The sequence below is a fragment of the Camelus dromedarius genome, chromosome X, assembly GCF_036321535.1.
Source record: "Camelus dromedarius isolate mCamDro1 chromosome X, mCamDro1.pat, whole genome shotgun sequence".
Classification (NCBI taxonomy): Eukaryota; Metazoa; Chordata; class Mammalia; order Artiodactyla; family Camelidae; genus Camelus; species Camelus dromedarius.
In genome coordinates this window covers 99,594,762-99,609,318 of record NC_087472.1, presented here as the reverse complement: position 1 = coordinate 99,609,318, position 14,557 = coordinate 99,594,762, and the positions used below count along the sequence as shown (strand labels likewise).

At 38.2% G+C, this 14,557-nt stretch overlaps 1 protein-coding gene across 8 annotated transcripts in view; it reads right to left on the bottom strand.

Annotated features, from left to right (window-relative positions):
- Positions 1-2,075: 2,075 nt before the first annotated feature.
- RPS6KA3 (ribosomal protein S6 kinase A3) overlaps positions 2,076-14,557 on the bottom strand; it is a 104,240-nt gene continuing 91,758 nt past the window's right edge. For all 8 annotated transcript variants that reach the window (XM_031445748.2, XM_064483330.1, XM_031445750.2 and 5 more), the window contains 4 exons: positions 13,100-13,176; positions 12,527-12,644; positions 8,110-8,250; positions 2,076-7,474 (listed from right to left, as the gene is read on the bottom strand). In XM_031445748.2, coding sequence (XP_031301608.1) covers positions 7,352-7,474; positions 8,110-8,250; positions 12,527-12,644; positions 13,100-13,176 — 459 coding nt within the window. In that variant the 3' untranslated portion in view covers positions 2,076-7,351. The remainder of the gene's footprint in view (positions 7,475-8,109; positions 8,251-12,526; positions 12,645-13,099; positions 13,177-14,557) is intronic.

Genomic DNA, 14,557 nt, shown 5'->3' with positions numbered 1-14,557 from the left:
ATGGTAAGTAATCAATTAGACTCCAAGTGTCTTTAAGCTCAAATATTTAAAAATCAATAGTCTCTGTCAGTTACTCAATATAAAACTCCAAAGGAGAAAAAAAAATCAGGCTTCATTTCTCTGTTATAGGATGGTTGCCACATCTGACTGATCATCAGAATCACTTGGAAGGAGGTGAGTCATAAGGACATCTGGGGGAAATATGTACTAGGCAAAGGGAACAGCAAGGACAAAGACCCTGAGTGGGAACATGCTTGGCATATTCAAGAAACAGCAAAATGGCCCAGGTGGCTAGAATGCAATGAACTAGAGGGTGTTTGGGGAGATGAGATCAGAGAGGTAGGGAGACCAGATCACTTGTTACAATCCTTAGTAGGCTTGGAACAGATCATTTTGGCTTCTGTGTTAAGAATAGACTGTAGAGGAGCAAGGGAGGAAACAGACACCATGCAGGAGGCTACTGCAATTGTCCAAGCAAAAGACAATGGCGGCTTGGATTAGGGTACAAAGTTTCTTTGTGGGATGATGAGAATGTTCTAAAATTGGATTATGATTGTAGTCATAGGACTCTGTAAATATACTAAAAAACTGAATTGTACACTTTAAATGGGTGAACTTTATCTTATGTAAATTATATCTCAATAAAGCTGTTTAAAAGAAAGAAATGGGAAAATGGATCTGATGAAGGAAAAACAAAAGAATTGACAAACAATACTAAGAGCTTAGCTGAGGTTAGAAAACATAATTTGCAGTGGCTTTTTTTTTTCATAATTGTATGGTTTCTTCCAACATATCGGTTACACTGCTTACACAGATGCAGTGTAAAGGCAGGGATGTAAGGAAGTTCAGGGTGTTTCTGAGAATTTCAGGTGATCAACTATAGGGCTATGAGGTTCAGTCTGTGAAATAAAGAATGAGGACAGGGTTGGGGGAGGGTGGCGGGAACCAAAGGGATAAAATTCAGATTCCTTAATATGACTTATATCTGGCCCCTGTGAATTTGGAAGGAGACATGATTCAGCCCAAAACAGGGTGAAGTACTAACCTCAACTATCTTGGAGTTAAGGTCTTTAAAGAGGTAACTGAGTTAAAGTGAGGCTGTTAGGGTGGAGCGCTAATGCAATATAACTGGTGTCCTTGTAAGAAAAGGAACAGGCATCCAGGTGGGGCATCACAAGGGCGACCACCTACAAGCCAAGGAGAGAGGCTTCAGAAGAACCCAACCAGACCAGCACCCTTGATCTTGGACTTGTAGAGTCCGGAACTGTGAGAAAATGATTTCTGTTGTTTAAGATACACACTCTGGGGTATTTTGTTATGACAAACACATTATCATAATATAAAACTACCAAAAATGTCAACTAGGAAGGAAAAGGCTGACTGCAGGCCTATAGCCCATTCCCTCTGTACCGGAAATCAATGACCTCAATCAAATTTCCTTTTAAAAAGTGCTGATATTAGCAGAAAGAAAACAAAAAGTTCTTTTCTCTAATATACTTTTAGCAAGACACACTTCGTCTATAGAGATAGCTTATTGTAAAACCTGGAATTTATGGATTTATGAGGCATGGCTGGCTGGAGGATGGGGGCTCGTTGTTTAAACTGTGTAATTAATGAAGTATAAAAAGAGGATGTTGCAAAACCAAGTGACTGCTTTTCTGTAAACAATGTCTCCACATACATTGCTCAGAAGGAAACTGTCCTTTAATTCTGAAATGTACCGTAATGAGGGAAAAAAAGGGGCATTTTGGAGCGAAGTCTGATAATCTTGGACTTCTCCAAGAAGATTGTTTCATCTGTGCCTGGTGATTACCCTGCATCCTTTAAATCATTAATCAAGTTTGATATTGGGTAAGAGCTATGACTGATGTGCGTCAGATCTATGCATCTGATTTGACAAACTCTGGGCTAACCAAGACTTTGCATCGAAAAATTATTTTGCACTTAACTCAGAAACATTCCTGTTTTAAGTTCTATCAATCCAAGTTGATAAATTTATACTTCGGATAAAACAATTGGATGATATGAAGGATTGATCATCATATAACTGAAATAATCTCATGAAGGGACATACATGCGTTTATTTGAAACTTTATTATATAAATTTTCATTTCTTTTAAAGATTACAAAACCTGTTCTGTGACAGGAATACAAGCAATTTTGTTCCAGGATTATTCATGGATACATCTGAAAGAGCTTAGATTACACATTAATAGTATGATTTGAAAACTGCCCAGATTAGACTCTGAAGTAAAACAATTTAAAGTATTCAATGATATTTAATCCTTTACAAGCATTTCATAATTATGGCAGCAGTGCCAAGCATCTGATGCGATTTAACCACCAATAAAAGGTACAATACGTATGAACTCATGATATGGTGCCTTGGGCTTCTGGCATGCCTTACTAGAGAGAAACTAGTATAAAGTAAGATCATATATCATAGTAGAAAAATATTTGTGATTTTTTTTCTTTTTTAAAAACTGTTTAAGTAGATACCCACCCCTCTCCCACCCATGGCCAAAAATGCAAAATAATTACATCCCTTAGGTGTATACCTTCCCTTTTGCTTAGGGTCAGAGTTAAGATAAACATAATACATGGACATAATTTGAAGAGTAAAAAACTCATCACCCACAATTATTAAGGATGCTAAGGAATGGCAATACCTTGAAGATTTTTTTTAAAAATTGAAAAACAAAGCCTTAGATGGTAAACTACACTTAGAGAAACACAAACCAAACCCTTTATCCTTATGCCCTTGCTTTGTATTTAAAAGTTCTACTTTAAGTACTTGTTTGAAAAACTCAGTATACAGTTCATTCAGTACTATAGTGATAATAGGAGTAAAGATTTTCACTTCCATTAGATATTGGACTAATCTACTTAGGACTATTATAGTGACTCTCTTCTCACATACGTTTATATATGGTATGTGATCTAAAGAGGTTTTCTTGAGGTTTGCACCTCTGAACCTAGTCTCTAATTTACCGTTCCACTAATCTCTATTCAATGTCATATACTTTGTTAGTTGCTCTGGGAGAAGTCATGGACATTTAAACAGCTTATCATGCACTTCAAGGTTATATGGCAAAATAATGAGGAAAGTGCCTTAAGAGGTAGGAAGTAGGCTCTCATCCCAACCCTTGGTATGCCCTGTTATGAACAGTTAAAAGACTGGAATCAAAGTGGTAAATGTGAGACTGATAGTAAAGAAGGCTTAAGAAAATGAAGTCAACTTAGTTACTAGAATTCTTTGAGAACACTCAGTCACATTGGAACCAGTTACAAGTCACTCGATCACACAGAATACAGCAGTGTCAAAAATACATAAAGCGCACTGTAGATACAAATTCTTCTCGGCCATCCATATTTAGTTATTATCATTCTGTAGATTCTTCGCTAGAAAAAGTGGTTAAGCGTGGCTCTGCAGAGTACCACAGTCCCAAGAAAGCAGATTTCATTCCTTCATTAAATGGTCTCCACCAACGGTCACTTGGGGAGACCAGTAAAATGTAAGCAATCTGGAGGTGAAAATAGGACTTTTCATTAACTGAAATAAAAATGCTGAGTTGAGTCAACTTCTCTGTGAGTTAAATAAGGCTCAAAGTATGCATCCAGTTGGTTAGTTACATGGAGTTGGACCTTTCGGAGGGACAGAACTCTAGGACCAGATTGGAACCTCCTGGTTTAAGCACCAAGGTCAGCCATGGGATCCAGCGTTATTTGTTAATCACAGAAAGCAGACCTTTTCTGACCCTTTACGTTCCTGAGATATCTGTCCCAATGCCTTCATGAATTTCAAATGCTCAATACCACCATAAGAGAGAATTTTCTGCATAAAATATAATAAAGCAAACTGAAAAAATTTTAGGTCATTTATAAAGGCCAGGAAGTAGAGAAAATCAAAGACATGTTGAAATGTGTATTGCTGGCTTTCATGGTGATGCGCATCTGTACCAAGCCCCCAAACCCTGAATGTTTTTCTGTTCTCACCCTAGGCTGGACCTACCCCAGCCTCTTTCCTATCCAGCCCGTTCTGCCCACTCATAATGCCTTTCCTGGGCTGAGGGCACAGGGCACAGCTAACAGGCCAGCCCCATCTCCCATGATGTCCCCTGGCCCCAACAGCAATCACTTCTTAAAAACAGATGGGAAATGGTTGGCCCAAGCCCACTCCTTGCAGCCCGCTGTGTGTGAAATGTGGACTCTCCACTGCATACACCCCGCACCCTCTCCAGACACTCATTAAGTGACTTTTCCCACACGTCAGCCTCACAGCATCTTGACTCTGTGCCTTTTCAAAATTATTACATTCTTGGACTTTTCGGGCTGCTTGTGAATAAATGAAATCTACATCAAATCTGTTAAGGGTTGATCTTACTTAGAAAGAAGACATCTCTATAAATTAGAAGGAGCTGAAATGACTTATATAAAAACTTAAAAGGACAAAAAACTTACCTTAATTTAGCATCATCACTTGAAAGGGAAGATACAAAACACATGGTAGTGTAATCCGTATTTTCCTGTATGTGCTTGGCAATGTTAAATTCAGTCTACCAGTCTGAATATTATTTTGGATTATAAGCTAAAAAGAGGTTTGTAAAAGTGGCCTGATAGTTTAGTTCCTTCTTTCATATTGAAGTATCTTTCAGAGTGGACTAAAATCTCCTGGAAGAGGCCCTGGTAACCAGCAGCACTAACTGGTAAAGGACCTCACTACTGCAACTACTGGACTTGGGGAAATTAATGGAAAGATTAACCCAGCAAAAGCACTACATTTTAGAGCATACTGTTGGCTGAGCCTGTCTGCTCTAAGTCAAAGCAATAGGAACACCAGAACCACAGATGAAATAAATTATACTCCCGGACTGCCTTTTCAGCAGAAAGCCTTCAGTTTTGTGAACATATAACTTGTTCTTCTCCAGTAAAACTGGCAGGTGGACTAGGACAAAGGCAGTATCTTTGAAAGCAATAAACTTGGCATTCATATACCAGCAGAGGACTGCCCCAAGACATGTAGTTTTTGAGCAACTCAGCTCATTATCGAGTAATAATACGAGGGGAAGGCAGCACGGTGTGAGGAAGGGAAAAAACTGAATGGGAAGTTAAGGATTCTAGTCTTTGCTTTGGGTCTCAGGTTCATTACATGCAACATGAGAGTGTTACACTAGATAATCTATAAGGATTTACATATTTACTTCTGGTTCTAAAAGACTATGATGGACAACACACCTAAGCACTGAAGGGATAGCGTCAGTGTCAAAATTTTGAAAATATATCTTTTTTTCTGCTTATAGTTATATTAACATTTTAAAAGTAACAAGAATTTGGGATGACCATGGTTAGAAACACTGAATAGATGGAAAAGAGGGGGGAAAAAAAAAGCTTTCTTTCCAGGCAATGGAAAGCAGCTTGTAGTAGTTAGCATCCCTATACTCAAGAATATTTAAAAACTTTCTCCATCTAGATCTTCTGAAATCCCTCCTCCTATAAACATTTTTTGTCTAGAAGATAAACTTATATTTGATTTCTATGCAATAATCATTTTGTGTCACTTGCACAAAAGGCATGTTATGGATTTTCTCTTTCTCTTTAATTGCCCAGAAGAGAAATTAAGAAATAACAAGTGGTTTCCAAGACATTTAGATAAACCTTGCTTTCTTGGCTTTGTACTCTCAGGGGAAGATTTAAAGCTTCTGGCAGGAAAAAAGATTTCTCATGTAAATGGCTTAAGTACATGACTAAGAAAGATTTGTTTAGGCACATTTATGATGAGATAAGTTAAATCACCTTTTCCTTGCTCATATGTTTTCCATATTACATAGTGACGTATGCTAGGTAGCTTGGCAAAAAACAGGTATTTTTATGGAATAATTATTATGGATACATACGTTTTTAAAATTAAATTGTGGGAACTACCAAATTAGATGTAAATAATGAACACTCTAGTCTAAGCAGACCCAGTGACCATTATGAAAATGGATCATTTCTGAAGTTAATGAAAGCATTACATGGCTATAAATTATCAGGAGGAATTCAGAAAACACTCAATGCTGAACATTCACTTAGCCTACCTTAGCTATGATTTCAGGTTAGAACAGATACCGTTTGATCAAGAATGTTTTATTCCCTAGAATAAGAAAGTTTAAGTCCAATTTCATATGGAGGCTCGTGGCCTTTATTACATTCAAATTAGTGTTTAATATAGAGCATCTTAATGGGATAGAATTCATTATGATTCATTATTCATTACGATTTTCCAAAAAAGCATACTTTTCTTGCAGGTATACAAGAACAAGTATCCTGTTATTCATGTGCTAAATTCAGCAATTTGATCTATTTAACCATGAGCTATCCAATGGGACATAAATGACTTGTTGCTGAATTTTCCTTTGCCAATCTCTTCACCATGCCTCTTAAAGGCCTTTGATGTATATTGGGAAAATCCCAAGCTTATGCCAATTTAAGATTAAAAGTGCAAGGGCCACTTCCTTAATTAAGGAAAAAAAGATCCTAAGGAGTTGCAAAGTATACGGACTAACTTCACAGGTGTACTCCTGTGTCATGCCGCACACACATGATAACTTTCCCTACCACAACAGCTCTCTAGGTTAGCCTGACAGAGCACCTGACTTTAAGAAATAAACAAATGAACAAACCAGTGAAACAGACATGGGGAAAGATATGTACATTTTGGAAGTATTACATTCAACAGCTGTTCTACAATCTGGCCATTTTTAGGGCTGTCCAACAATACTGTTAATCCAGGTGAACTATTTAACCAGATTTAATAGTCAATTGATTAATAATAGATTCCAAGTTAAACAAGGCATGTATACATTAAAGAAAGCAGTACATAAATGTACTGTATATGAACTGTTTACAAAAACATACAAAATGTTGGATGGCACAAGGGATACAGTGCTAATATAAACGGATTGTTTAAGCTAAGTGCTTAACATAAACTGTCCATCCCTATAACTAACAAAGAATATTTAAGGGACATGAAATATTTCCTATAAAAATAATGCTATGTGGTGTAGAGTACTTTATTCAGTGTATTTTTAGGTGGTATTCGTATATTCATTATTCTTCTTGTTGATTCAGTGAATATATCTTCATCATGTTTCCATTTTCATTTCATCCGAAGCTCCAGGAAAATCTAACTTGCTAACGATCATTTAAAGCGAGAAGAGACGAAAGCGGGAGCAGCAGCAGGAGCAGCAGCATTGTGGGTACCAGCTGGGACAGTGTGTGCTTGCAGGTGTCTCTCAGATATGTGCTACCTGTCGCCAGAACTTGTGCTATCAGCTTACACCATGGTACCAAATCTCTCACTGAGGTCACTTCACAGGGCTGTGGAGGTGATTTTTTTAATACCTCTCCGCTGAGCAAGAGTAGAGCGGCCTACTGGTTCCAAAACTGGTGACTGATTACGGTTTAAAGCAGAATATGTAGCTGCCATGGCACCCTGCAAAAGGAAAGAAAGGTCACAACAATAACGACCAAGGCCAGTCACTTGTACACAGAATATGAAATTAATTTTTCCCAATTTCTTCATGTGCAAATTTGTACAGATGTTGTTAGGCTCATAATGAAAACAACCGCCCTGGTCACAGCCTCTGATTTAACTAAAATTGAAGAGGCTCATGTGGGAGGTTGAAATTATGGATGAGAGAGGACAGGGATGGGCTCATAGCAAATAGTCCTTACTTTTCTCAGGGCTATTCAATTTTTTTCCCTTTGTAATCCTTCAATATAAGAGGCAGCAAGGCTTGCTCTTTTGGAACTTGTGTTTTGCCACTGCTGACAACCTCAAAGAGTCTGCTTTGGGTTGTGTGTAAGAAAGAACAGTATAGGGAAAAGTTCAGAAATCCATAAAGCTTATCTGATTGATAAATTCAGAAATCATTCTTCAAGTAGTTTTATTACGATATTTTGGCACGTCTTGACTTTTTCTTTTCTAAATCACCCACTATAAGAGAATCCCATAAGAGAAGTGGACACAGGCTGAGAGGCAGAGGGAAAGGGAAAGGTGCTGTGGGGACAGAGAGGGGACTCCTCCCAGAGGACACATGGCAAACGGCACCCAAATGGACCGCTCACCTTGACTAGGTGTGGTGCGTCCTGTCTGTTGAGTTGGTATTGTGGCAGTTGGTCCCAGTGGACGATCCAGGGATGTCTGAGCACAAGGGCAGCGGTCAGTCTCTGATGAGGGTCCACATGAAGCATCTTTGACACCAGGTCCTGAAATGGGAAAAAGAAGAAGAAAACCAGCTTAAAGCCCCTGTTCGGTTTTCTATAGCACTTGACACTGTCCAGCAGTCTTTCTTGGCTTCCGACACTATTTTTTCCTGGCTGACCTTGGGGTGTGAAGCAATTTGGCCAACATAACAATTTGTTTTTAAAAAAAAATGCAAAAGCTTAAGCCTTTTTTCTCCTCCCGGAGTAATAGTAATTTTGGTGCATTACAAGTAGTAAATTTACCACATTTTATGTCTTTAAGGATTTGGGCTCTTTTTTTCCCTCAGATATTGTGAGTTTTCTACATTTTTGTAGGTTGATTTCTAAGTAATTTTCAGCTACTTAAGATTTTTTTGTGTTGTTGGTAATAAGTAGCAAAGAGAAGAAATAACTGTCCGATAATAGGAACTGGAGGGCTCTAAACGCCCCCAAGATTACAGTTATTTTAAATTTTATTTTCTACTACAAAAGCAACTCATGGGCATTATAGAAAAATTGGAATACAGAAAAGCAAAAGAACATGAACACCACCCAGAATCCCACTCTTCCAGAGACAAACGCTTTCTATCGATCCAAATGCTTTACTCTGCAAAGTAGAGATCCATATAGTTGCTATGTAGTTTTATATTCTCCAAAATAATGTGATTTATAAAAGCCATCCACCACTTGTTTAATTCTTCATTCAAAATATATCTGTTGAGTATCCATTAAAGGCTAGGCATTGTGTGAGGCATTGGGTATTTAGCAATGAACAAGACAGAAATGAACTCTGACCTCATGAACCTTTTAGCCCGGTGAGGGAGAGACACAGAATTAATGACAAAGCAAATAGTAAGTTCTTTGATGGGATGGACAAATATGAGGTGCAGCTAGAAAATCACAAAGAGACACATGACATGAACAGGGTGGGGTGGCTTAAGAGTGAATTCAGTAGAGGAACATGAGACCTGGAGGGTACCAGGAGCTGGATTCGAGAAGGGAAGGGAGAAACAGCATTTCAGGGAGACAAAACGGAGTATGTCTGAGGGGAAACCCTCAGGTGCGAAAGAACATGTTGCAGTCTGGGAACTGAAAGGGGCACATCGTGCTTGGAGCATCAACTGTAAGGGAGAGTGAGGCGGCAGATAAAGTGGGAGAGGTGAGAAGGGACCAGACCGCGAAGGTGCTTGTAAGCCATATTAGCAAATTTAGACATTTTCTGGAGGTGATAAATCATTTAAAGCAAAGGAATGATGCAGTCAGGTCTGTACTTTAGAGGGATTACACTCACTAAATGTGGAGGAAAATGGATTGGAGGGGCTCAAGCCTGGAGACTCTGATTAGGGACTGGCGAGAAACAACAGCTTTGGGGTTGGGGGAGAAATATGGATGGAACTGAGGTGCTTTAGAGAAAGAAGTGACACAATCTGGTAGTTGACTGGATACTGAGACCTGGGGAGATGTTATTCCAAGTATCCCTCTGCTGTTAGATAACTCTTACTTTTACTTATCATTAACAGCTAAGAACAGGTAAAAGCTACCAAGCAGAATTAGAAATATAAAGCAAAACAATTAGGGACCTCTCCTTCCAATTTCTGAAAGTGGGCAAACATGATTCAAATGCGTTAGAAGGTTCCAAAACTGTCCAGGAGCACTACAAAACTCTATTGTAATTTTAATCAAATCTCTGTTAACCAGAGCTCTTTCAGCCAAGTCACTTAGAACCACTTCTCTGACTGCTACCCTTCCTGAGCTTTCACTTTAAATGGTGCTGCCCCCCCCCCCCAAATTCCTTCCATGGTTCTCTTATCACTCCACTCAGGTAAGCTCCTTCATGCTACAGCTACTACAGACGACGACAATTCCTAACTTCGTCTACTCCAGACTTTTCTTTGGAGATCTACACCCATATTAGCCATTTGCCTAATGGACATACAACTCTTAATTATATATCATGGAAGCATTTTAAATTCATAATGCTCAAATCTATAATCATCCTTCCTCTTAAAACTACTTCCTTGGTATTCCATATCTTGGTGCAGGACACCACTACCCACTCATTTGCCCGAGGCGGAAATGTGGACTGCATGCTTGATTGCTGCTTCTCCCTTGCTTCTTATGTTCAATAAACCCCCAAGTCTATGCTGCCTCCTAAATTTCTCTCCATTTGGCTCAAATCCCACTATTAACTGCGCCAGATTAGGTCCTCATTATTCATGACCTGAAATGTTGTAAAACCTTACAAGTAATGCCCCTAATATGAAGTCAGGGAGGACTTAATAAAATAGTTTAGGGAAAAGTGTTAGCACAGTCCTTGACATGTAAGTGCTCAGTAAATGGCAGCTATGGTCCTGTTCTCCTCAAAGCCACATATGACACATGCCCCATATGACTGACAACATGCACATATGCAACTTTGCTCCTGAGGGGACACACCAGATTGAGCCCTCCCTCCCAATTTTGTGGGTATTCACCATATTACATCATACTTGCAATCACAAGTCTTAACTGGACAAGTTAGCAAAAGTTATTAGTAATAATGTGGCATCCGTAAGATAGGCTGTGAGTTGGATGCTATTTTTTGTGCTCTATTTGTATCTCATCCTTACGTCTTTCACTCAAAAAACCACAATAAAATGCAAGCAAATGAGAACCAAATTATAAAAATTATAGAGATAACTTCAACTTGCTTTAACTTATTAAAAAAGCAGGTGATGTGTAAACTCTGATACTTTATATTGTATCATTACTTCGTATGCCTCATAACCAGTCATGGTTAAGTTCCTGGCTGATTGCAGTGCACGAGAATTACTCCTCCAGAGTGATCTTGAGAAAGGAAAATCTGATCACTACAATGCTTAGTGTTTTTCAACAGTTCCCCAACACTTAGAGTAAAGCCCAAATCCTGAGCACGACTGACAAAGCCTCTCACAATCTGGGCTCATCGGCTGCCCTCTCACATGCACCTGCACATATGGAACTACTAGCAGCTCCCCGCAGGCACTCCGCCGTTCCCATGCCATCATGACCACGCACAGCATGTGCTGCTCTCTCAGCCTGGGACGGACTACGTCCTGCCACTTCCCAAAGTTGCCTGGCAAATCCCTTCATTGCTTCTGGAAAGCTTTCCCTGAAATCTTTCTGATCAAGCATCAGCTGTGAACTTCTTTAGCACAGAAAACATACTATTGTAACAGCATATGGGACACCATATTGGATATTTTTGGCCATCTCCCAAATGGACTGTGAGCTTTTTGAGATTAGGAGTTCTATCTGAGTCACATCTTTTATGCCTGGAGCCTTCACTTATTAAGCACAATGTAGCCACTCAATAAATGATTTAAAAAGTAAACAAGTACCCAGAAAAATGAATTATCTGGCTTAAGAAATTTTATTGTTAAAACAAGGGAAAACATTTCATTTTAAATATAGTTACAAGACAAAATACTATCTACACAGGCATTAAACTGGTTGCCTGAAGCTTCATCTTTCTGCCAAGAGTATCTATATAAATTCTGGACATACCCTACTTCCTCATGCAATCCCCTCAACTCAAGCTTCCACCTCTAAAAGTCAGCAAGCACTTTTCACCAGTATGTATCTTCCTCATCAGCTCTAAGTTTTTCTTATTTGTAAGTGGAAAACTGCTCTTCTTTTGAAAAGAGAATTTTCTCTGAATAAAGTAAAACTGGAAAGCAAGTCACAGCTATTCAGTAGATGGTAGGTCGTCCAGTGAGAACGGCTTCTCAAATGCACTTTAAGCAGACACTATAAAACTACTGTGACAAAGATGAGATCCCTTTCTTCATAATATGGACCAAAAATAGAACATGGTGGAGTTATTCTAGGGAAGAAGGGCTTTAGAATCAGCTATTTATTTTGAAGCACCCACACATGCCTGGTGTGTAACTGCAGACAAGTTCACACAAAAATTCTTGGCTTTGGTTTCCTTCTGTGCAATGGTGATTCTACCCCCTATTTTACAGGGCTGTTAAGAGGATTAAATGGGATAATTTAGGTGCAGTGTGAGGCGCAGAGTAGACACACAAATCATGAAGATTACCACCATTATTATTCATCACGTTTGTCAGGAAGAAGTAGCTTTAGATACAGAGATAATAAAGCCAAACCAATTATCTTCTGGGAAAGAAACAAAGTGGTCAGTTTTTGCATTCAAGTTATTTCATAACGTCACTTCAATAATACTTTATAAACAAGTTTTTAACTGATACTATTTTTTCTCGCCAGGGATTATGAAAAATTATTTTCTCAAAAGCTTTTAATAGGAAGCCATACTTACCTTTGCTGTGTCTGAAACAGAATTCCAGTAGCCACCACTCAGTGAGAATTTCCCACTGCCTATCCGTGCCAGTATTTCCTCTGGTGTATCATCAGGACCATTTGCAAATGGAGTGTAACTAATTTAAAATAGAATTAAAATGCTAGTGAATAGAATCTCTTTTGTTGTAATCTTTATTTGCAGTGTCCAAAAGTAGTCTAAGTAGTTCATTTAATGCAATACTTAATTAAAATCTACTGAAGTGAAAAATAACATGAAGCTTCACAAAGCACTAGGTCATGGTATAAGTTATGAAATATTGATTTAGATTTTATATAGAATAATACAAATATTTTAAGATATGACACATTATATAATAAAATATTTAAAATAGCATATGTTTATGACATAACAAGAGTACAAAAAGATACGGAAAAAATCAATTTATGACTTGAGATTAAGAAATAGTACATTATAGAAAATCAGTAACGATACAGCTATAAATGTGGTATGTAGGTGTATATGATTAAATAAAAACCTAGATAATTTAAACAAAATATTTATGAATAAATGCTTACAACACATGGTACATACCCAGTAAGCATTGTATAGAGGAGGACTCCAAGACTCCATATATCACAAGCAGCATCATAGCCTTGTCGTTTTAAAACCTAGAAAAAGTAGAAATGAGTACTAATGCCTTGCTGTTTATTGTATAGATTTGGACAGGCTGTGAACTGAACTCTCTCTCCTAAATCAATGCATATAAGAAAAACAGAATATGATTAACAAATAAGGCAATACAGTCATCCTATTCCAGAACTTCTACTACTAATAATTCACATATATAAATTTAAATTTTGATTTTCAAATTAATTTATTGAATGTTGCCATGGCACAGAGAGGACTATAAAAATAAACTGAAGATAGATTTCTTATTTAAATGAGTTTATATTTTGTATGGGGCTGCAGAAATGGTTAACATACAAAACAATAAAGAAAACATATAACAGTACAAATGATATAGTGCAAAATTATACTTATAGGAATATATAATTTGATTTACTCAAGCAGTTAATAATCACCAAGTATTATCAGGTATAAACTGTGACAAATACAAAACAACCCTGTTTTCCTCAAGAAAATCAGAATCTGGCAAAGGAAATAAACATATGTATAGTTAACAATTCAACATGATAAGTGTTCTAACAAAATTATGTGTAAAGTGCTATGGGTATAAAGATGAGGAAGCAATTCATTCTTGATATGGGGAGAGAGGGAAGGCTAGGAGGCAGCCTGCTTGTATTGGGCCTGTAAGTAAAGATATAGGAGACAAAGGGAAGGGCTGGGGAAGGGCAGAGGACACTCAAAGGGAGAGGCGAGAGAGCAGAGCATGTTTAGTGACAGGCAAGTCCAGTGTGGCCAGACAGGGGATACTACAGAGTCTGAAGGGTTTTTATAAATATCTTGTTAAGGAATTTAGATTTTTCCCCCTCAGGCAATCAGATATAGTTGAAGCATTAAGCAGGGAAATAAAATAAGTAGATGTGTATACCAGAAAGAGAACTCAAGGTATGGAGGAAATGCTGGCAAAAGAGAAGGAGACAAGGCCAACTGACAGGAGGTAATTTGTAGCAAACTGTGTGAAGGGCTGTGAGGAGCAACACTAAGGCAGGACATGAAGGGGAAAAGACAAAGAGAAAATGGGAAGGATTTAGTGGAGACTGGATGTATATAGGGTAAGGGAAAAGTGGTTTAAAACATCCAGGAATCAGAGTGCAAAGGATCTGGTGATAGACTGAATATGGAGAGAGAACAGAGAAGGAGGATTTTGGGAGGACTTTAAAGTTTTCAGTTGGATGACTAAATGGTAAAGAGGAGACCAAGAGTTAAGAGGTCAGTCTAAGGAGAGTTTAACCATGGAAGATTTCCTGAAGGTGAACTGAGGCAGGTTCTGAAGCAAAAAACATTCTAGTGTGCCAAGGCATAAAAGCTGATTTCAAGAAGCAGGCTGCTTGTAAGAAGCGGGAAACAATCATGAGGAAAAAGAGA